The following is a 22,744-nucleotide window of genomic DNA, read 5'->3' as shown; positions in this document are numbered from 1 at the left end:
TGGCCTAAAAGTACAATGCTAAAAATGAAAATGCCTTGAAAAAGCACATAGAGAGCATGTGAAATGGGTATTGCCCGGAATTCTCTTAGCCTTTTTAATTTTGAAACATCAATAGGTACATATTAGGCCCTGAGTGTCTTGTGTCCTCTATATTTGTGATGTGATGTAAACACATTCAGTCTGGTGCACTGGCTTTACTTCAAAGTGTTCTGTTGTGTTTATCCAGCATTCAAACACATAGAAATGTGTTCTGGTCCCATCTCACATAACGTTTGGTGTGTCATCTTGAACGCTGTGTTCTTCTCTAGTTACCACAAAGTGTATTAGCTACACTGCTAATTTAAGGTAACATTCTATTTGCACCGGTGTCTTTGTTAGTGTTAATACAACTTAGCTGTAGTTTTGTGATTTGTGTGTATTTGTGCAAAACCAAATTAAATAAAACTGAAAATACATTGAGCATCCTTGAAAATGTCTGCTATTATGTAGCTAGCAGGTCTTGAATAGTTCTGCTCATTTATTAGAAATACATATCCATTGTCAGCCAAATCAATACAATTCAAGGAATCACTGAAGCTTTCAAAGGCTTGTTGTTCTTGGCAACATTTTCAACAGGTTTCACAGTTAAAGCAACAATAAACTGTTATATACACTCACTTGCCATTTTATTAGGTACAACTTGCTAGTACAGGGTTGGACCCCCTTTTGCCTTCAGAACTGCTTTAATACTTTGTGGCATAGATTCAACAAGGTGTTGGAAACATTCCTCCGATATTTTGGTCCATATTGACATTATAGCATCATGCAGTTTCTGCAGATTTGTCGGCTGCACATCCATAGTTACATATGGAAAAAAAATCAATGTATGATGTTGCACTCCAAAATCATGTCAAAGTGCAATGGGCTAAGAACCAATTTAAAATGTCTGTGCACAGTAGTAATGAATATATGTCCAAAATGATAATTGCTAAATAAACGGTCAGATCAAATAATAACACAGTATTTACATAATGGTGTTGCGCACCAAAACTATGTCAAAGTGCAATGTGCTGAAAACCAATATAAAATGTCTGTGCACACTAGCAATAAATATATGTCCAAAATGATAATTGCTAAATAAACGGTCAGATCATATAATAATACAGTAATTACATCAATATATAAAGTGCATACGTGCAACGTGCTGACACAAATAAATAAAGTGCATCCGTGCCATAAATCACTCGCTGATATTAACAGTTGATATATGTGAATAGATGCTAGTATCCTGCTGACTAATGCATAAGTAACCACAGTGAGAAAAATTAGGAATTCAGTATCCAATCCGTAAATGCACACAGTGCTGATATAAAAAGTCAGTGAATGGTGTAGGCTGAATAACTCAAGTGGTGACTGAGTGATCTTGGAATTCCAAAGTGCCCGCAAACATCAGGTGCAATGGCTCCTTACCTTACTGCTGTAAGGTAAACAGCAATAACTGTGTCCAAAATGCTTTACTCTGTGGAGGGTATGGCTAGGTCTAGGACAGGACTGCAGGTATGGATTCCGCTAGGCACTCAGGCAAAGTGTCACAGTTAGCATATAGGGAAGGAAAGGAGGAGCCCCAATAGTGAAGTATGTAAAAATGTCTTTGAATTTATTAGGTTAAAACCACATCAGGGTACTCACATTTAGTTAAATGACACATACAAAACAAAACGAGCGCCACACTCGTACTCTGGACATCACTTCCAGTTTCATAGTCCTCCTATGTATTTCTACGTGTATTGTCACTAGTCACGTGACTTCATCAGGGCTCTATGTAACATAGTAACATAGTTACATATAGTTACATAGTAGGTGAGGTTGAAAAAAGACACAAGTCCATCAAGTCCAACCTATGTGTGTGATTATTTGTCAGTATTACATTGTATATCCCTGTATGTTGCGGTCGTTCAGGTGCTTATCTAATAGTTTCTTGAAACTATCAATGCCCCCCAATGAGACCACCGCCTGAGGAAGGGAATTCCACATCCTTGCTGCTCTTACAGTAAAGAACCCTCTACATATTTTAAGGTTAAACGTCTTTTCTTCTAATTTTAATAAGTGGCCACGAGTCTTGTTAAACTCCCTTCTGCAAAATAGTTTTATCCCTATAGTGGGGTCACCAGTATGGTATTTGTATATCAAAATCATATCCCCTCTCAAGCGTCTCTTCTCCAGAGAGAACAAGTTCAATGCTTGCAACCTTTCCTCATAACTAATATCCTCCAGACCCTTTACTAGCTTAGTTGCCCTTCTTTGTACTCCATTCCCAGTACATCCTTCCTGAGGACTGGTGCCCAGAACTGGACAGCATACTCTAGGAGCGGCCGGACCAGAGTCTTGTAGAGTGGGAGAATTATCGTTTTATCTCTGGAGTTGATATTCTGTTTGCTTTGTTAGCACCAGCTTGGCATTGCATGCCATTGCTCAGCCTAACATCTACTAGGACCCCCAGGTCCTTTTTCATCCTAGATTCCCCTAGAGGTTCTCCCCCAGTGTATAGATTGCATTCATATTTTTGCCACCCTAATGCATTATTTTACATCCATGATATAAATCACCCGTTCTACTACATCCCAAAGGTGCTCTATTGGATTGAGATCTGGTAACTGTGAAAGCCATTGGAGTACAGTCAGGGGAGGGCTGGCAGCCTTAGGCCTGGGGGGCAAGTCCAGTCAAGTGGCCCATTAAACCCCAGAATCAGCTGACCATCCATTACACCACATTTCCCATACAGAGAGAGAGAGAGACTATTTGACACTGCCGGTCACACTCTCTGTGCAGGCAGTGTGAAGCGGTCACTCTCTGTGCGGGCAGTGTGAAGCGGTCACTCTCTGTGCGGGCAGTGTGAAGCGGTCACTCTCTGTGCGGGCAGTGTGAAGCGGTCACTCCCTGTGCAGGCAGTGTGAAGCGGTCACTCCCTGTGCGGGCAGTGTGAAGCGGTCACTCCCTGTGGGGGCAGTGTGAAGCGGTCACTCCCTGTGGGGGCAGTGTGAAGCGGTCACTCCCTGTGGGGGCAGTGTGAAGCGGTCACTCCCTTGTGGGGGCAGTGTGAAGCGGTCACTCCCTTTGGGGGCAGTGTGAAGCGGTCACTCCCTGTGGGGGCAGTGTGAAGCGGTCACTCCCTGTGGGGGCAGTGTGAAGCAGTTACTCTCTCTGTTCAGGCAGTGTAAAGCAGTTACTCTCTCTGTGCAGGCAGTGTAAAGCAGTTACTCTCTCTTTGCAGGCAGTGTAAAGCAGTTACTCTCTCTATGCAGGCAGTGTAAAGCAGTTACTCTCTCTGTGCAGGCAGTGTAAAGCAGTTACTCTCTCTGTGCAGGCAGTGTAAAGCAGTTACTCTCTCTGTGCAGGCAGTGTAAAGCGGTTACTCTCTCTGTGCAGGCAATGTAAAGCGGTTACTCTCTCTGTGCAGGCAGTGTGAAGCGGTTACTCTCTCTGTGCAGGCAGTGTGAAACGGTCACTCTCTCTGTGCAGGCAGTGTGAAACTGTCACTCTCTCTGTGCAGGCAGTGTGAAACGGTCACGCTCTCTGTGCAGGCAGTGTGAAACGGTCACTCTCTCTGTGCAGGCAGTGTGAAACGGTCACTCTCTCTGTGCAGGCAGTGTGAAACGGTCACTCTCTCTGTGCAGGCAGTGTGAAACGGTCACTCTCTCTGTGCAGGCAGTGTAAAACGGTCACACTCTCTGTGCAGGCAGTGTGAAGCGGTCACTCTCTGTGCAGGCAGTGTGAAGCGGTCACTCTCTGTGCAGGCAGTGTGGAGCAGTCACTCCCTGTGGGGGCAATCATTTTGGAGCAGTCTCCCAGAGAGAGACTGCATGATTGCCCCAGAGAGACTGAGAAAAAGAGCTTGCCCCTTCCCCACACCCAGTACAAAGACCAATAAGACTGCAGGAAGGTGAAGACAGGGTGCAGGCTCCACCTGTGTCAATTGCGGGTAGTGAGAAAAGCACATGCAGGTGCACACCCTGGGGCACCAGCCAGATTAAGGGCATTGTGGGCCTGGTGCTGCAGTGGAGCAGGTTTAGGAGTGGCAGGAATATGAGGCAAGTAATGTAATTTCCCAGCTCTCCTCTTACTGGCCACCCTTCCCATGTTTCCAGAAGCCTGTGCTAGCTTGTGCCCAGACAGGTGTAATGCTAGTGAAGCCTGGCACATGATTTACTAAGCATCCATAAGAGCCGTGTGTGGGTGTGTACTCTGAGGTGAAAGTTTTCAAGCCATCAGAATACAGTGATCGCTGCCGGCAGCTTAGCAGCCAGCAGTGATCAAAAAAAAAAAGAAATAAAGACAAGCTGGTTGTATTATATCAGTTGATAGATCGAATTCTGTGCAGCCAGTCTGCACATAGATTGATTGAAATTTCTGCTGAACAGGCAGAATTTCAATCTGTCTATGGTGGCCTAAGTCCACCAGTCTCTGTTTAATAATATCCTCAAATCTTCTGAAAGGAGCGCTCCACTTAGGTGTAGAAATTCACTTTGAACTCCACCTTATTTCCAGAACTCTTTTTAGGGCCCTTTCACACTGAAGGCGCTTTACAGGCGTTTTAGTGCTAAAAATAGCGCCTGTAAACTGCCTCTCATGCTACCCCAGTGTGAAAGCCCCGAGTGCCCTCACAATGGGGCGGTGCGCTTGTAGGACATTCTGAAAAGTCCTGCAAGCAGCATTATTGGGGCGGTTTGGGAGAGGTGCCCTGCCCACTGAAATGAGCAACACAGGCGGTTTTAACTCTTTCTTGAGCTGCTAGTGGGTCTTAAAAGTGCCCCGCTAGCGCTGCAAAAATGAGCAATACTTTACCACTACTGCCCACACTGCCCCAGTGTGAAAGTACCCTTGGATATTAGATGTGCAAACAATAAGGTGAGAGCACATCTAATACCTACAGAGAGTAATGGAAATGAGGTGGAATTCAAAGTGAACCGTATAATTACCTGCAGGGATTGGCATTTAGAGGGTTAAAACAGGCAGGGATGAAATGTAATATCAACTCCTCACTGCCTGTCAAATGCCTCTGAAAAGTGACCTGAGCATGGATCACTTTTTAGAGGAGTGGCTGCTGCAAGTGAATACAAGCCTTTAGTGTGCTGCAGTGCGAGTGTACTGGCGGCTTTCACAGTCCCCCAGACTTCTTTTAGGTTGCACATTTTTGCTGCATTTTCTGGAATTGCAACAAAGATGCAGCATGCAGGACGTTTTCAGAACATGCAGTAAAAATGTGCAACCTCTATGGGACCAGGGACAACATGCAGGAAGACTACAGCCAAACCGCAGCATTCCAGTGTGAGCCCACATCATACCATCTAGAAGGTACTGCTCAGGCTGCTAGAAAGAAAAAAAAACTCGTTGGCTGCAAAGTGGGGGAGGGAGGAGGAGTTCACTTACTAGGATGGTCTCAGCCTCCCAGGAGCCTCACTGGATTCCAGCCGACTGCTCAGATTGAACTTTCCCGCCCACACATCCTCCTCACAGACAACACACGGGCTGCCCCGGAGTGTGGGCGGGGAAAGAAGCAGGTCCTGCCTCTGCCAGCCAATGGTGTGGAGGAGGGAGGGGCTGGGCGGGGCTCTGCTGTGTAACACAGACTGTCAGCCCTGAAATGAAGACATCGCTGGATCACAGTACTGGACTCGGCCAGCTCAAGATCTGCGCATGTGTGCTCTTGAGCTGATGGCACAGCAGCCTTTGCCACAGCATATCAGAGCAGCCCAGGGGGCAATTGCATCCCTGCCCCCCAGCCCAGCCCTCCCCTGAGTACAGTGACCTCATTGTCATGTTCAGGAAACCAGTTTGAGATGATTTGAGCTTCGTCACATGTTGAATTATTCTGCTGGAAGTAGCCATCAGAAGATGGGTACACTATAGTCATAAAGGGATGGACATGGTTAGCAACAATATTCAGGTAGGCCGTGGCGTTTAAAGAGGAAGTAAACTCTCCCACTCTGATGCTCTTTTCATTTAGTCCATTATAATAAGTCATTATCAGACTATAGCCACTGTAATCCAGCCCAAATTGCATATTACTTACTGTTTAAAGAAACTTTAAAAAACTTGTTTCCAGGGATTAGGCACCGCTGTCTTAAGTATTGTTTGCTGAGTCCACAGTGGAGTATTTCCGCCCTTACATTGAGCACTTCCTGTACTGTTAACCAAGCCTCCTTCTCAATCCAACGTTTCTATGGCAACCCTGCTTCCCTGTTCATAGCTTACTTGTTTATTTCATAGTATTTACTTGTGCCGATGTCTAACGGCCATTACTGCAGTCTTATCAGCTGAAGCTGATAAGTCTGACAAAGGGAAACAAATTTAGACTGTATGTGAGGTCACATGGTGTGTAGGAGGAAGCTCTGAGTGATTAGCAGAGTTCAGTGCTGTGCTGTAGGAAGTCCTGATAACAGATAGATAACACATAGAGAGTGTTCCTTAAATCAGGAGAGATCTGGGCATGCTCAGTGACTTCATTCTACAGAACAACAAGGATTACAACAATACTAAACAAGTAAGGAGATATCTACAAGCAGTGTTCATTAGGGTTTTTTATGCTGATTTACATGGGACAAAGTTGTGGGGGAGGGTTTACAACCACTTTAAATGATGCTCAATTGGTACTAAGTGTCCCAAGAACATATCCCCCACATCATTACACCACCAGCCTGAGCCATTGATACAAGGCAGGATGGATCAATGCTTTCATGTTGTTTACACCAAATTCTGACCCTACCATCTGAATGTTTCAGCTAAAATTGAGACTCATCAGACCAGGTCATGTTTTTCCAATCTTCTATTGTCCAATTTTGGTGAGCCTGTGTGAATTGTAGTCTCAGTTTCCTGTTCTTAGCTGACAGGCATGGCACCAGATGTGCTACTGTAGCCCATCTCAAGGTTCGATGCGTTGTGCATTCAGAGATAGTATTATGTATACCTTGGTTGTAACTCGTGGTTCTTTGACTTACTGTTGCCTTTCTATCATCTCAAACCAGTCTGCCCATTCTCCTCTGAACTCTGACATCAACAAGGCATTTTCCTCCACACAACTGCCCCCACTGGATATTTTCTCTTTTTCGGACCATACTCTGTAAACCCTAGAGATGGTTGTGCTTAAAAATTCCAGTAGGTCAGCAGTTTTTGACAGTAAAAAAAGTTTTTTTTTGTTGTGCTAGATATCAAACATAAACAAGGCTGTATTGTATGTGGGATAAGGGGGAAAGGGGTTAAAAATTGTCCGGGAGTGGGGCACAAATAAAACAATATAAAAAGTCAATGAAAGGTCATTCAAAAAGGACTGGTTCCTGATGTGAGTTCAAGTATTGGGAAAATGAAAGTCTGTAACCTGGGTGAATAACCGCAGAGGGAAGTAACTGACACGCGCAGGAGGCAGCACCCTGAAGGGTAGAAAAACCTTTAGAAGAAATATAAAAACAGAGAACAAGCAGCGCCAGCCTGAGTGTAGTAGTTTAAAACATGCTTTTAATTATAGTTTAAAATGCACACACTCTGTGTAAGATGTAAGCAGGCATATCATAAAAGAACTCCAAATGGACAGCAGGATGGACAGCGGGGCTTCACAGGAGATGATCCTCTCAGGCTGTATGTTCTTGTCTATCGCTGCTGGTGGCTTCCAGTGTCACAGATCAGAGTAGGCAAGGCACAACGAGAATAATCAGTCCGCAGAGTCATGGGTCACGACTGGATGATGCTAATGTCACGATCAGATGATACTAATCTAACGTTTATAGGGGATAATTCCTATCCTATCTTACTGATTTCAGTTATATCTTTTTGTTTCTTAGATGGCCTGGCTCTGCTAGCTGTTTTTGCTACCAGATTAGTAAACCCTTGTTAAGTTTTGCTCTGGTTATGAGCTCTGCTGAGTCAACACTATGCGCTTTGATTCTAATTTAGATATTGTTCTGTGGTAACTACCAAGATTATACGGTGAGACCACAGAATTTATCTCCCCATTTTTTCTCTGTTTTCATTTTTTCTCTGTTTCTAAAAAATCGTTGTTTATTGATTTATATTAGTTATACTCTGATTGCTATGATATATCTATATTATAGGTGACGTCGCTGCTTGCTAAATATAGCATTATTCAGCTTTCCCTATCTTATGAGCATCCATCATCTACCTAGAGTTTTTCTATCCTTGTTATAATTACAGTAGGCTGATTGGAGTTGAATTGATTTTGTCTGAATACCTTCCCTCTTCTCTTTCTCTCTGCATGAGTAAGGTTGTCGCTTTTTATTTTCCTTTTTCTTAATGCCCTTTGGGTTCACTGTTTACTGTATATCTGTTAATGGTTACATACCTTATTACTATTACTACTCTGTCCTCTATATATTCTAAGATGCTTTTCTATCAGACACATCCCCACGCCTATCTCATGTCACCCTATGCATGCCTTCACTGGAAGCCCCCCATTGTGATTGCTTTTTGGTACTGCCCGCAAAAAATCAGAGACTTCTTACCAATTTTTGTATTGTTTATTATTATTGATTATTATATATTTTGTGTCTCTCTCCTGTTGAATATTTAATAAGCTCCTGAAGAAGCACTCAGACTGTGAAACATGTAGAGCTTTTCGTGTATTAACTACTATGAGTACAGGATTCTGTCCCTGCATTGTACTCATTAAATAGAGTTTTAGCTAATAATTCTTTGCGCTTTATTTGCATAATGTTTTTAACATGTATTGTTGTATTATGTGTATAATAAATAAATGTATATATATATATATATATATATTATTATTATTATTATTATACAGGTTTTATATAGCGCCAACAGTTTGCTCAGCGCTTTACAACATGAGGGCAGATATTACATTTACATTACAATTTAGCACAAGAGGAATAAGAGGGCCCTGCTCGTTAGAGCTTACAATATATATATATATATATATATATATATATATATATATATATATATATATATAATTGGTGCCTACAAAGTACATTCTTGTTGGTCTTTTTCTTTTACTATCCTAAACACACTCACAGCAGGCTCCTTACTTCTTTTCCTGCAGAAGTAGATTGACCAAACACATTGTCAGTGCTAGGAAGTTTCTAATCAAAATCAAACATGCTATGAAGTGTAAACTTGATTGCTGATACACAAAACAGATTTCAGGAAGTAAATTTTTACTGAAAATTTGAACAGCTGTCTCAGTTCTGGATGCAGGGGATCACACACAGATGTCAGATAAAGGTGAATTGATTTGATTTTCTGACCTAAGAATAATTCTTGTCTATCTTGTAACTGACTGGTTTCACTTTTTGTTGGAATTGCTTTTTAACCCCTGTGGCAGTGTGGTACCCAACCAGGGTAATGACGCAGGATTATCAACCCAGCAGGTTGAGGGGCTCCAGGGGATTTGCGTATTTGGGAGGAAACTGGCTTTTCAGTTTCCTCATGTCTTAGAAAAGTTCACTTTGGGACCTGGAGCACAGGGATTTCTTAGAGATCCAGGTGGGATGATATCCCCAGTCCTGGGTCCTGAGAATCACCAGCACACTAATTGGTCAGGTGTATGCTGGGCTTTTAGTAACAACCTGACCATGGTTCTGAGCTTCACCCCAGCAGACAGGAAGTTTGGCCAAGGGGTCAGGAGGGCTCCACGTAGAAGCCATTGCAGCAAGAGACTTCTAGCTAAGTGCACCAAGTTGGTCGGTGAACAGTCTGTAGGACACAGACAAGGCCGTGGAGTGTAAAGCCAGAGCAGTGGTACTGCAAGTACAAGCCAGAAAAGGGCTGAATGTTGTTTATGCTAAAGGAGAAGAAATGCTGAAAAACCCTTCGAGGGAACCCTTTGTTTGCTGAAATTTCTTTTAATAAAAATGGGCAAACAAAGCCCTTAAAGAGAAGAAACAGCATGTAGCCGTGTCCTTAAAATTATACACTTGGAGTGAACCTCTTACACTCCATAGATGACTATGTCCTCTATATATGAAAACATCTCAGACACCCTTCCCCATGTTTTGTGAATATTAGGCGATAATGTGACTGCAACAATGATAATATCTGAACATTTTTTTGCAAGTTTGTAAACAAACCTCTCTTGTCTGAAGATATCACTGTACTCCTTTCTCTCTGCACAACAGATTTAACTGAGCAGAGAGAAAGAGATACAGTGTTACAAAGTATTACACTGTTAAAAAATATTATTTCGATATATTTAGGCAAATTAGCTGATGCATACTGAAACTGCCAGCTAGGCTTCTGATCATGAAAATTTTAAAAAAACTAAACTCATGTAATTTATATAGTTATGTAAGATATGTCTGTAATTTATTTTTGTGAAAATAATTAGGGAGGTCTGTTTTGTGATTGTGTCGTCTTGTAGCAAGGGAAATCTAAGTCATGTAACAAACTTAAAATTAGATCTCACAGTGCTTATTGGTGTGTTTCAGAATTTTCTAGAGGAAGCATTTGAAGATGCTCTGGAGGTGCTACAGGAAAACTCTGCCACTGAACATTCATCAGGTATAAAGAAACCCTTTTCTGTCATTTAGACTAGGTTTGTCTAACCAGCCAACTTTGTTGCAATGCAACTCTTCACTTAGTCTGTATATGGCTCAGTATATGGAGTTTGTTTTTCCAGTTGCAGTTCTTAACCACTTGCTTACTGGGCACTTAAACCCCCCTTCTGCCCAGACTAATTTTCAGCTTTCAGCACTGATGCAATTTGAATGACAATTGCGCGGTCATACAACACTGTACCCAAATGAAATTTTTATCATTTTTTTCCCACAAATAGAGCTTTCTTTTGGTGGTATTTAATTACAGCTGGGAGTTTTATTTTTTGCTAAACAAACAAAAAATGATGCAAAATAAAAAAAAAAAAAAAAATCATGTTTAATAGTTTGTTATCAAATTTTGCAAACAGGTCATTTTTCTCCTTAATTGAAGTGCGCTGATGAGGTGGCACTGATAGGCTGCACTGGTGGGCACTGATAGGCTGCACTGGTGGGCACTGATAGGCTGCACTGGTGGGCACTGATAGGCATAGTTAAGGCGGCACTAATAGGCACAGATAAGGTGGCATCGATAGGCACAGATAAGGCAGTACTGATGGGCACAGATAAGGCGGCACTGATGGGCACAGATAAGATGGCAGGGATGGGTGGCACGGATGGGTGGCACTAAGGGACACTGATAGGTACCACTGATAGATGGGACTGATGGGCACTGATAGGTGGCTCTGATAGGTGGCACTGCTGGGCACTGATGGGCACTGGTAGATGACACTGATGGGCACGGATATGTGGCACTGGGGTGCAGCACCGTTGTTGAAGCAGATTGTGCATGGCACTGTGGGCACTGATGGGTGGCACTGTGGGCACTGATGGGTGGCACTGTGGGCACTGCTGGGTGGCACTTACGGGGGCACTTATTTATTCCTGAGGGGGGCAGGTGGGCACTGGTAAGCTGGCCATGATCGGGACTGATGTCCCGATCACGGCCGCCGGTGATCGGCTGTCAGCGCGAGGAGGAATAATAGCCGATTACTGGCTCCGTTGTATCACATGATCAGCTGTCATTGGCTGACAGCTGATCACGTGGTAAGGGGTCGGGATCGACCCCTTGCTTGGATCCGTGATCAGGCGAGTCTCATAGACTCGCCGATCACAGAGCACGCCACGCGCGCCCCTCAATAGACGTAGTCCTGGCAAAGGAGGTCCACGCTGTAGCCGTCATTTGGCTATAGCGCGGATCTCTAGTGGTTAAAGGAGAAGTACAAGCAAAGTTTGTTTGGCTTGTACTTCTCCTGTGGTTCACAGGAGAGCAGATCATTTTGCATTCCCGTGACCTGTTTTCAGCCAACAGCAGGATAAAGTGTGTGTGTTGGGGGGGGGGGGGCAGTCCTGACTCTCTGCTCAGAGTGATGGGGAGAACTGAGTGATCAGCTGTGTTAGTTCTTAGCCTTAGAGATGGGGGAAAAGCTGCAGCATCCCATCAATGCTGCATCCACCTAGGACAGCACGATTTAAGTCAGAACTGTGATTGGAACTATGATTGGACACAATGGGAGCCAATCAGCAGGTCCCACCAGTCGTTCTGAGGAGAGGCAGAATGGTGGTTTGCGTAAACAAGGTAGGTTGCCATTCTGCCAGAGGGGAAAATGGAGATCTTGTGTTTTGTTAGGGCTGGGCTCAGTCCTTCCTTCTCTGAGCTGGCCGCTCAGCTGTCGGCTAATTGCCAGTTCCTATCTCTCCACAGTTACTCAGCTGTTGATGATCTTGCTCGTCAGTCCTGCCTACTTAAGTCATCCAGTCCAGAGGAGCTCTGCCTTCGCCTTGGTCACATCACAAGAAACTATCTCCTGCGTTCCTTTTTAAAGACTGGTTTTGTTGACACCCTTCTGGCTCCAGACCCTGCTTGCTGTTCCACTACTTTGATCCTTGACTTCTGCTTGGCTGACTATCCATTCCAGTTACTTTTTTTATTATTAAACAAGGGTGATTTAACTGTACTTCTGTCTCGGTCTGATTTCATGGTTTCTGACATGTTTCTGAACAGAAACACGGGTCTCTGTTTTTCCCCAGTCAAATCTCCTACCATTAGAAAGCACCCCCTAGGGACACACTCAACCCTTTGATCACCCCTGATGTTAACTCCTTCCCTACCAATGTCATTAGTACAGTAACAGTGCATTTTTTTTAGCCCTGATCACTGTAATAATGTCACTGATCCCCCAAAAAATGTCAGAAGTGTCAGTTAGGTGTCCAATTTGTCTGCCACAATGTCGCAGTACCGTTCAAAAATTGATGATCGCTGCCATTACTAGTAAAAAATAAATTTAAAAATTCCATAAAAATATCTCATAGTTTATAGACGCTATAACTTTTGCACAAACCAATCAATAAATGCCTATTGGGATTTTTTTTAACAAAAATATGTAACAGAATACATATTGGCCTAAACTGATGAAGAAATTGGATTTTACATTTTTTTCATTTGGTATGTTTTATAGCAGAAAGTAAAGAATATTGTTTTTTTTTATAGCGCAAAAAATAAAAACCGCAGAGGTTATCAAACACCACCAAAAGAAAGCTCTATTTGTGGGAAAAAAATATATTTGGGTACAATGTTGCACGACCACGCAATTGTCAGTTAAAGCAACTTAGTGCTGTATCACAAAAAATGGCCTGATAAGCTAGGGGGTAAAACCTTCCAGAGTTGAATGGTTAATGTCTGGACTGCATCACTACAAGGATTACATCATCTAGTATGAATCTCAGTTATTGTAGCTTTGTACAGAATCGCTAATCACAGTGAGCTCTCTTCATAGAATGATTGGTAAGGGGACCTAGGCAGTAGGAGTAGATATCCAGCCTCTCGAATCCCTAAAATATATGAAAAGCTTCTCGATGATTAAATGCACAGTTATCCACACAACAATTCTTGTTCCTGTAAACAATGATTAAATTGCATGATATGAACAAAATAAATGCCTGTATATAAAGTCACCTTTGTACATTAAAAAAAGCTGAATTTTTCAGAATAATATGTCCTGTTTAATGACCTTTCTTTACTAAATTACAGAATATGAATGTTATACAGCCCTCCTTGAAAACCATCAAAAAGGAGACCAATGCTTCATGACTCCGGCTTTAGAGACAGAAGCACACAGCTGGAGGAATTCTGAAGTAAGTAAACATTCCATAATTTGAAGACAGGTTTTTATATAAAAAAAAATTGATTCAAAACATCTGATTTAAAGAAAACCTGTGGTTGCTCCAGGTACAAATAACTGTTGTAAGGTCATATTAACTTTTGTAACATGGCTGGATTAAATAAAAATAAAAAAAGGGTATTGTGATAGAGAAAAATTAGACTAGGGCCTTTGCCTTTCTCTATGTAGGATTCTCTCTTCTGCATTCTCTGTCTTTTGACTGTAGAGTGTAATAGGACCAATCAGGGGTCAAGTGGGGCAGGAAGAGGCAGGATACAGAGCAAACAGGGAAAAAACTATTTAACTAATCTTGAATATTCAAAGCAAACTCATCCATCCATCCATATCTCTATGTTTTATTTAATTGAGAAATTGCTTTAAAAAAAAATCCTAGCTCTCTTGTCGTGGCCATTTTAACCACTTTCAGACCGGACCATTTTGCTGGTAAATGACCAGAGGTCTTTTTACACTTTGGCACTGCGCTGCTTTAACTGGTAATTGCGCGGTCATGCAATGTTGTACCCAAACAAAATTTGCGTCCTTTTCTTCCCACAAATAGAGCTTTCTTTTGATGGTATTTGATTGCCTCTGCGATTTTTTTTTTTTGCGATATAAATGGAAAAAGACCACAAATTTTGAAAAAAAATGATATTTTCTACTTTTTGTTATTAGAAAAATCCAATAAACTCAATTTTAGTCATACATTTAGGCCATAATGTATTCAGCCACATGTCTTTGCTAAAAAAAAAGTCAATAACTGTATATTTATTGGTTTGCGCAAAAGTTGTCACATCTACAAACTAAGGTACGTTTTCTGGAATTTACGCAGCTTTTAGTTTACGACTGCCTATCTCATTTCTTGAGGTGCTAAAATGGCAGGGCAGTACAAAACCCCCCCAAATGACCCCATTTTGGAAAGTAGACCCCCTAAGGAAATTGATAAGTGGCATGTTGAGCCCATTGAATATTTTATTTTTTTGCCTCAAGCGATTGAATAATGACAAAAAAAAATTATTATTTTTTTTTTTACACAAAGTTGTCACTAAATCATATATTGCTCACACATGCTATGGTCATATGTGAAATGACACCCCAAAATAAATTCTGCTGCTTCTCCTGAGTACGGGGATACCACATGTGTGGGATTTTTTGGGAGCCTAGCCGCGTACGGGGCCCCGGAAGCCAAGAACCGCCTTCAGGTTTTCTAAGGGCGTAAATATTTGACTTCACTCCTCACTACCTATTACAGTTTTGAAGGCCATAAAATGCCAAGATGGCACAAAACCCCCACAAATGACCCCATTTTAGAAAGTAGACACCCCAAGCTATTTGCTGAGAGGCATGTTGAGTCCATGGAATATTTTATATTTTGCCACAAGTTGCGGGAAAATTACAAACTTTAATTTTTTTTTATTTTTTTTTCACAAAGTTGTCACTAAATGATATATTGCTCACACATGCCAAGGGCATATGTGAAATGACACCCCAAAATAAATTCTGCTGCTTCTCCTGAGTACAGGGATACCACATGTGTGGGATTTTTTGGGAGCCTAGCCGCGTACGGGGCCCCGAAAGCCAAGAACCGCCTTCAGGTTTTCTAAGGGCGTAAATATTTGACTTCACTCCTCACTACCTATTACAGTTTTGAAGGCCATAAAATGCCAAGATGGCACAAAACCCCCACAAATGACCCCATTTTAGAAAGTAGACACCCCAAGCTATTTGCTGAGAGGCATATTGAGTCCATGGAATATTTTATATTTTGCCACAAGTTGCGGGAAAATTACAAACTTTTTTATTTTATTTATTTTTTTCACAAAGTTGTCACTAAATGATATATTGCTCACGCATGCCATGGGCATATGTGAAATGACACCCCAAAATAAATTCTGCTGCTTCTCCTGAATACGGGGATACCACATATGTGGGACTTTTTGGGAGCCTAGCCGCGTACGGGGCCCCGAAAACCAAGCACCGCCTTCAGGCTTTCTAAGGGCGTTACAGTTTTGAAGGCCATAAAATGCCAAGATGGCACAAACGCCCCCCAAATGACCCCATTTTGGAAAGTAGACACCCCTAAATTTAGGGGTACACTAGTGAGACTAGGTAATAAATGGCGGGTGCCCTGAAACTATAAAAAAATAACTAACCAACCAGTGTCACCTGTAACCGTTATATGGTGATCACTGGTGAAAGGGTTAACTAGGGGGCAATCAGGGGGCTTTATGCGGTAGTATATGGGGGTCCCTGGCGCTATAAAAAGCTGCGGCGAACCTAAATACCTACCTGCCTAACTAGCGTCACCTGTGACACTAATACAGCGATCAGAAAAACGATCGCTTATTAGGCTGGGTTCACACTGGAGCGATGCAGGAACGCCACAAATCCGCGGCGGGTTCCCGCATTGCATGCCTCCCGGCGGCAAACTCGATTCTGCTGCGGACCAAAAAAAGGGTCCCGTGCGAGTTTGCGGCGGGTGCGGCGGGTGCGGCGGGTGCGACACGAATTCAGCCATACTATCTGTATGGCTGAACTCGAATCGCACAGAGATCAGATGTGATTTGCACTGCAGTGCGGTGCGAATCACATCCGTTCTCAAACCGCTGCAATGTGAACCCAGCCTTAGTGACACTGGCGACGGGGGGTGATCACGGGGTTAAACCTTTATTGGGGGGGTTAGGGGGGTACCTTAGAACTAAAGGGGGCTAACCCTAACTGCCCTAACAGTTATTACAGTCACAAATGACACCCGCCGGGTGATCAGGGGGTTAAACCTTTATTAGGTAATAAATGGCGGGTGCCCTGAAACTATAAAAAAAGAACTAACCAACCAGCGTCACCTGTAACAGTTATATGGTGATCACTGGTAAAAGGGTTAACTAGGGGGCAATCAGGGGGCTTTATGCGGTAGTATATGGGGGTCCCTGGCGCTATAAAAAGTTGCGGCGAACCTAAATACCTACCTGCCTAACTAGCGTCACCTGTGACACTAATACAGCGATCAGAAAAATGATCGCTTATTAGGCTGGGTTCACACTGGAGCGATGTGGGAAAGCCACGAATGCGCGGCGGGTTCCCGCATCGCATGCCTCCCGGCGGCAGTTCACACTGCCCTATGCGAACTGCTGGGAGTGTCAGTGAAATGTTAATGACACCCCCAGATCAGTTTGCATATCGCAGTGCGATCTGCAAACTCGGATCGCATGGTGTGAACACCCATGCGATCCGATTCTGCTGCGGACCAAAAAAAGGGTCCCGTGCGAATTTGCGGCGGGTGCGGCGGGTGCGGCGCGAATTCAGCCATACTATCTGTATGGCTGAACTCGAATCGCACAGAGATTGGATGTGATTTGCACTGCAGTGCGGTGCGAATCACATTCGTTCTCATAAACCGCTGCAATGTGAACCCAGCCTTAGTGACACTGGCGACGGGGGGTGATCACGGGGTTAAACCTTTATTGGGGGGGTTAGGGGGGCACATTAGAACTAAAGGGGGCTAACCCTAACTGCCCTAACAGTTATTACAGTCACAAATGACACCAATGCAAAAAAAAAAATGCAATTGGTGTCACTGTGACTGGGGGGGGGGCAGGGGTAATTGGGGGGGTGATCGGGGGGTAAAGGGGGGGTGTGAGTGTGCCTGGTATGTTCTACTGTACGTGTGGTGTGTTGGTGCAACTCACCGATCCTCTCTCCTCGGTGCCGGAACGAAAAATACCGACACGGAGGAGAGATTACATCACTTCCTCTCCTGTGAGGAGAGGAAGTGATGTCAGGGAGCATTTCTATTCGTCGGTAGCGATCGCGAGGGGGTGGCCATGAATGAATGGCCGCCCCCTCATCCCGGATCGCTCCCGAACGAATGCCGACCGCCGCAGGCACCGGGGGGGGGCCCGATCGGGCCCCCCACCCGCGGGAAGGCAGGGACTTATATACATGCCCATATGCCTGCCTGTGCCATTCTGCCGACGTATATCGTTGTGCGGCGGTCGGCAAGTGGTTAAATAAGGGCAGTTGATTCATACAGCATTTACTTCCTGGAATTCATCTGCCCTTAGCTCAGGCATACAAGCAGGGGGGTATGCTTAGCTGAGAAAGCACCTCCTCCATTTCTTCAGATGAAAGAAAAAAAATACCCATGAAGACTCCTGGGATGCATATGTAGCGCTGGCTCCTGAAGAGCAGGCGTTATGTTTTTTTTCAAAGTTAATTTTCTTGAAACCACAGTTGGATTTTGGGGTTAATTTTCTAAATTTCTGGTTTCAGTACCAGTCCAGCTGGGTTGCACTGGGTTCTCCTTGACTGCAGGTGTCGCTGCCACCACCGGCAAGGGTGAGAACGCAGTTTAGTTGGGTGTATTGAATGCCACTGTTCTCTCGGAACCAGCCCAGTGGGAGTGTTTTCCTGCTGTGCATTCTGGGAAGTGGTATTTAAGGTACCAACATCACGTGCTTGGGGGTTCCAGAGATTATTTTATGTCTGTTCGGTTCAGGGGGTGCTCCTAGCCCAGCCCCCAGCTCCTGACCCAGCCCCCCTGCACCCTAGGCACTCCTGGCCTAGGGTGAGGAACCATGCTTTTCGAGTGGATTTTGGGGCCTATTGATCCAAGGGTGGTCCGGTGCCATCTCATCTGAAGGGAAAGGCCCAGCAACTGAAGAACTCCAGGGGAGGACTCTTCAGGAGAAGGCTGTGTGCAAGGCTGGCTTCTCTGAAGGAGCCTGGAGGCTTAGTTGAAGGACACAACCTGGATCAACATTCATATGGTATCGCCGGCTCGGCTGAGAGATATTGTTACCATATGATATCTCTTTAAATTTGTCTATGTCCCTCAGTCTACACTCAAGTCTGTGTTAGAGACTTTTTCAAACATCCTACACTCAAGTCTGTGGCAGAGACTTTACCGAACACCCTACCGGCTGCTAGGCCTAGTGAGAGGAGGTCTATCCGGTGGTTGTAAAATCCAGTTGTGAAACGGTTGCTATTCTCTGGATTTTCCTATAAGAGACTTTCCATTTTTGCAGTCTAAAGTACCTGAACTTACTCCTAACCCTCTACCCTACATTGAAAGACTTTCTGTTTCAAATAAATAACCCAAAAGAAGATTCAGTGTCAGTTTCCACATTTCTTTTGGCCATCTACCACGGGAATCCCTAGACGGAAAAGCAGACCAGGAGGTAACGGTAAGCCCAATAAAACCAGCAGCTCCTTCGGGGGTTAGTGCTACACATAAAATCATTTTGGATTAGGCCAAAAACCAAGAAGCAACTGAAGAAATGTTTAAAAAAGTTTAAAACAAGTAGATATAATACACTTTCTGTCTATTTACTAAGGTTAGCAGCTTAAAAAAATAAATAAAAACATTATTGTTGATTGAGAGAGTCTAGTTCTGCTTTAGGAGAAGAATACAGGAGGTAAAACGAGTTTACAGACTAATCACAAGGTTAGTTGATGATATAAAATGTTTGCTTACTTTAAAAACATTTACTTACAAATAAGCTTTCCCCCAGAACTTTGGCAAGATTGCATCAGGCTTCTGTCTATCGATAGGGCAGCTTTGCATAGGCATATCTGCTGGGTGTGCCTGGGCACTCCATAATCACCCTGTGCAGTGCTGATTCCCCCTGCTCCCTGGCGCCACCCCCGTCTCACCCCTGCAGTGCTGCCAGCAACCCTCCTCTCCTCCCCCACCTGGTGCTGCTGATAAATGAATGAACACAGTGAGTGATCTGTACCTTGGCCTGTCAGGACAAGTTTGATCATTGGAGGAGAGTATACTGAGTTCCCTGCATAGCTAGAGTCATTGCCACGATGTGCTCTCCTGTTTAGTGTGGTCAGTAAGAGGAAAGTAGAGGGACTGGAGGGAACACCAGGGATTTCACATAAAGAAAGTAATACAAAGGGAACTGGATACTTTCTCAAAAAAGTACATGGTACAGCAGTCACATGTCAGGACAATGAAGTGTTGGGGGTAGCAATTGCTTTAACTGAGGTATAGTAAACGATTTACTATGCCTCAGTTTGTGAATGAAGAGGAAGCTGCTAAGCCCAGAGCACTTCCCATTTCTTCACTGTCCAGTGCAGCTGAGGCTGCAGAGAAAGGGACTGGGGAATCTCTGTCTTCAGTCCCATTCTTTCTATTTAGACCCCTTGATATTTCAACAAAGCCCCCCAACGGGGCTCCTAAAAAATAGTAAAAAAATAAAATAAAAACATAAAATGAAAAACGACTGACACCACCCACTGCATTACTGACACCAATCTCTGCTCTGCTGACACACCGTCCACTTCTCACACCAATGCAGCTTTGTCACCCAGAATGAGACTTCTATTCCCAATAGAAAAAGCAGACTTTGTTCTGAGCATGTGCAATGTAATCCCCTAAATATGTTTGTTGCTGTGCTGTGTTCCCCACATCTGCGCAGTACAACTCAATATCTGCCCATGCACTCAAAAGCTGCCAGTATTATGGCTCAGCCATGCCATGCATTGACAGTGGTGGCTGGTCTGTACTGTTGGTCATCTTACTTTAAAAAAGTAATTCGTTAAGTTACAAATTACTTCTCCCAAAAAGTAATTGCGTTAGTAACTCGGTTACTACATTTGAAAAGTAATTAGTTACTCAGCAAAGTAACTGTGACTTTTTTTTAAATATTCTATAGACGTGACTAGCGAAGGAAATTAATGTTGCCACCTCCATCTGCGAGGTTGACACCTTGCGAGTCCGGCCAGTCAGGAAAGGGGGTGGGGAGCGCCCCCCCTCCTGAACCATACCAGACGGCGTGCCCTCAACATGGGGGGTGCTTTGGGGAAGGGGGGGCCCTGCGGCCCCCCACCCCAAAGCACCTTGTCCCCATGTTGATGAGGACAAGGGCCTTTTCCTGACAACCCTGGCCATTGGTTGTCGGGGTCTGCGGGCCGGGGGCTTATCAGAATCTGGGAGCCCCCTTTAATAAGGGGGCCCCCAGATTCCCCTATGTGAATGAGGTATCATTCCCCTATGTGGATGAGGCTCGCGAGGTGTCAATCTCGCCGATGGAGGCGGCGACATTCACTTCCTTCGCTAGTCCCGTCTACCTGGAGTCACGTTCAAAATGAATGGACTTTGCTCCGTGTGTGGGCAAGTCCCTTCATTTCAAAAGGTCCAGACAGGATGTAATTGTGGTAACGCCGCCCAAATAAGGGGAAGGGTGTTTCCATGAGGGGAAGAGTATTCAGTTAGATTACTCGTTACCCTCTAAAGTAACTGCGTTAAGTAACTCCGTTTATTTTAACTGAGTTACTTACATCACTGGTACTGACACTACCATGCATGCACATATTGTGGTGTCAGAAACATGGAGGTACGGCACATATGACGGACTGCAAACACTGGGAGATGGGACAGAGAGTAATTATCCCATGACATGAAGAGCGTGAACCAGTGGCGGCCCGTCCATAGGGGGCGCCCGGGCGCCGCCCCCCCTGTGTGGTAAAAAAAAAAAAAAAAAAAAAAATGTCAAAAATAAAAAAAAAGTTTTAAAACTGCCCCTTTAAAAAAAAAAAAAAAACGGTCTTTAAGGAAGTGCTCGAGTGCCGGTCACAGTGCACGCCGGGAAACGCCACGCCAATGCAATCATGAGATTGCAGGCGTGGCGCTTCATTTGCAGGCGTTTAGCCCGCCTCAGGGCGCTTTCTGAAGCGCTGAGTAGCTTCCGCCCGGCGCTGTAGTATGTGTTACTACGGCCGGGCGGGCGGGCAGTTTGATTGACATCTGAGTTGACTCAGATGTCACTTCCTGTCTTCTCTCTCCCATCTCACCTGAGAGAGGAAACAGGAAGTAAGAGGAGTAGAGCGGTGTGAGGAGCGGCTGCGGAGGTGACACAGTCAGGTAAGTGGGGTGTGTGTGTGTGTGTGTGTGTGTGTGTGTGTGTGTGTGTGTGTGTGTGTGTGTGTGTGTGTGTGTGTGTGTGTGTGTGTGTGTGTGTGTGTGTGTGTGTGTGTGTGTGTGTGTGTGTGTGTGTGTGTGTGTGTGTGTGTGTGTGTGTGTGTGTGTGTGTGTGTGTGTGTGTGTGTGTGTGTGTGTGTGTGTGTGTGTGTGTGTGTGTGTGTGTGTGTGTGTGTGTGTGTGTGTGTGTGTGTGTGTGTGTGTGTGTGTGTGTGTGTGTGTGTGTGTGTGTGTGTGTGTGTGTGTGTGTGTGTGTGTGTGTGTGTGTGTGTGTGTGTGTGTGTGTGTGTGTGTGTGTGTGTGTGTGTGTGTGTGTGTGTGTGTGTGTGTGTGTGTGTGTGTGTGTGTGTGTGTGTGTGTGTGTGTGTGTGTGTGTGTGTGTGTGTGTGTGTGTGTGTGTGTGTGTGTGTGTGTGTGTGTGTGTGTGTGTGTGTGTGTGTGTGTGTGTGTGTGTGTGTGTGTGTGTGTGTGTGTGTGTGTGTGTGTGTGTGTGTGTGTGTGTGTGTGTGTGTGTGTGTGTGTGTGTGTGTGTGTGTGTGTGTGTGTGTGTGTGTGTGTGTGTGTGTGTGTGTGTGTGTGTGTGTGTGTGTGTGTGTGTGTGTGTGTGTGTGTGTGTGTGTGTGTGTGTGTGTGTGTGTGTGTGTGTGTGTGTGTGTGTGTGTGTGTGTGTGTGTGTGTGTGTGTGTGTGTGTGTGTGTGTGTGTGTGTGTGTGTGTGTGTGTGTGTGTGTGTGTGTGTGTGTGTGTGTGTGTGTGTGTGTGTGTGTGTGTGTGTGTGTGTGTGTGTGTGTGTGTGTGTGTGTGTGTGTGTGTGTGTGTGTGTGTGTGTGTGTGTGTGTGTGTGTGTGTGTGTGTGTGTGTGTGTGTGTGTGTGTGTGTGTGTGTGTGTGTGTGTGTGTGTGTGTGTGTGTGTGTGTGTGTGTGTGTGTGTGTGTGTGTGTGTGTGTGTGTGTGTGTGTGTGTGTGTGTGTGTGTGTGTGTGTGTGTGTGTGTGTGTGTGTGTGTGTGTGTGTGTGTGTGTGTGTGTGTGTGTGTGTGTGTGTGTGTGTGTGTGTGTGTGTGTGTGTGTGTGTGTGTGTGTGTGTGTGTGTGTGTGTGTGTGTGTGTGTGTGTGTGTGTGTGTGT

The 22,744-nt window shown here is 44.5% G+C and overlaps 1 protein-coding gene across 1 annotated transcript in view; it reads left to right on the top strand.

Moving 5' to 3' along the window:
• Positions 1-22,744, top strand: part of SPIC (Spi-C transcription factor) — a 52,206-nt gene that overhangs the window by 8,726 nt on the left and 20,736 nt on the right. Inside the window, exons 2-3 of the mRNA XM_077468663.1 lie at positions 10,431-10,503; positions 13,567-13,670. Of these exons, the coding sequence (XP_077324789.1) occupies positions 10,431-10,503; positions 13,567-13,670 (177 nt within the window). The remainder of the gene's footprint in view (positions 1-10,430; positions 10,504-13,566; positions 13,671-22,744) is intronic.

The sequence above is a fragment of the Lithobates pipiens genome, unplaced genomic scaffold (assembly GCF_037356315.1).
Source record: "Lithobates pipiens isolate NorthernLeopardFrog02 unplaced genomic scaffold, aLitPip1_a1.2 Scaffold_8, whole genome shotgun sequence".
In the NCBI taxonomy this organism is placed as follows: domain Eukaryota; kingdom Metazoa; phylum Chordata; class Amphibia; order Anura; family Ranidae; genus Lithobates; species Lithobates pipiens.
This window is presented reverse-complemented; position numbering and strand designations above follow the sequence as displayed.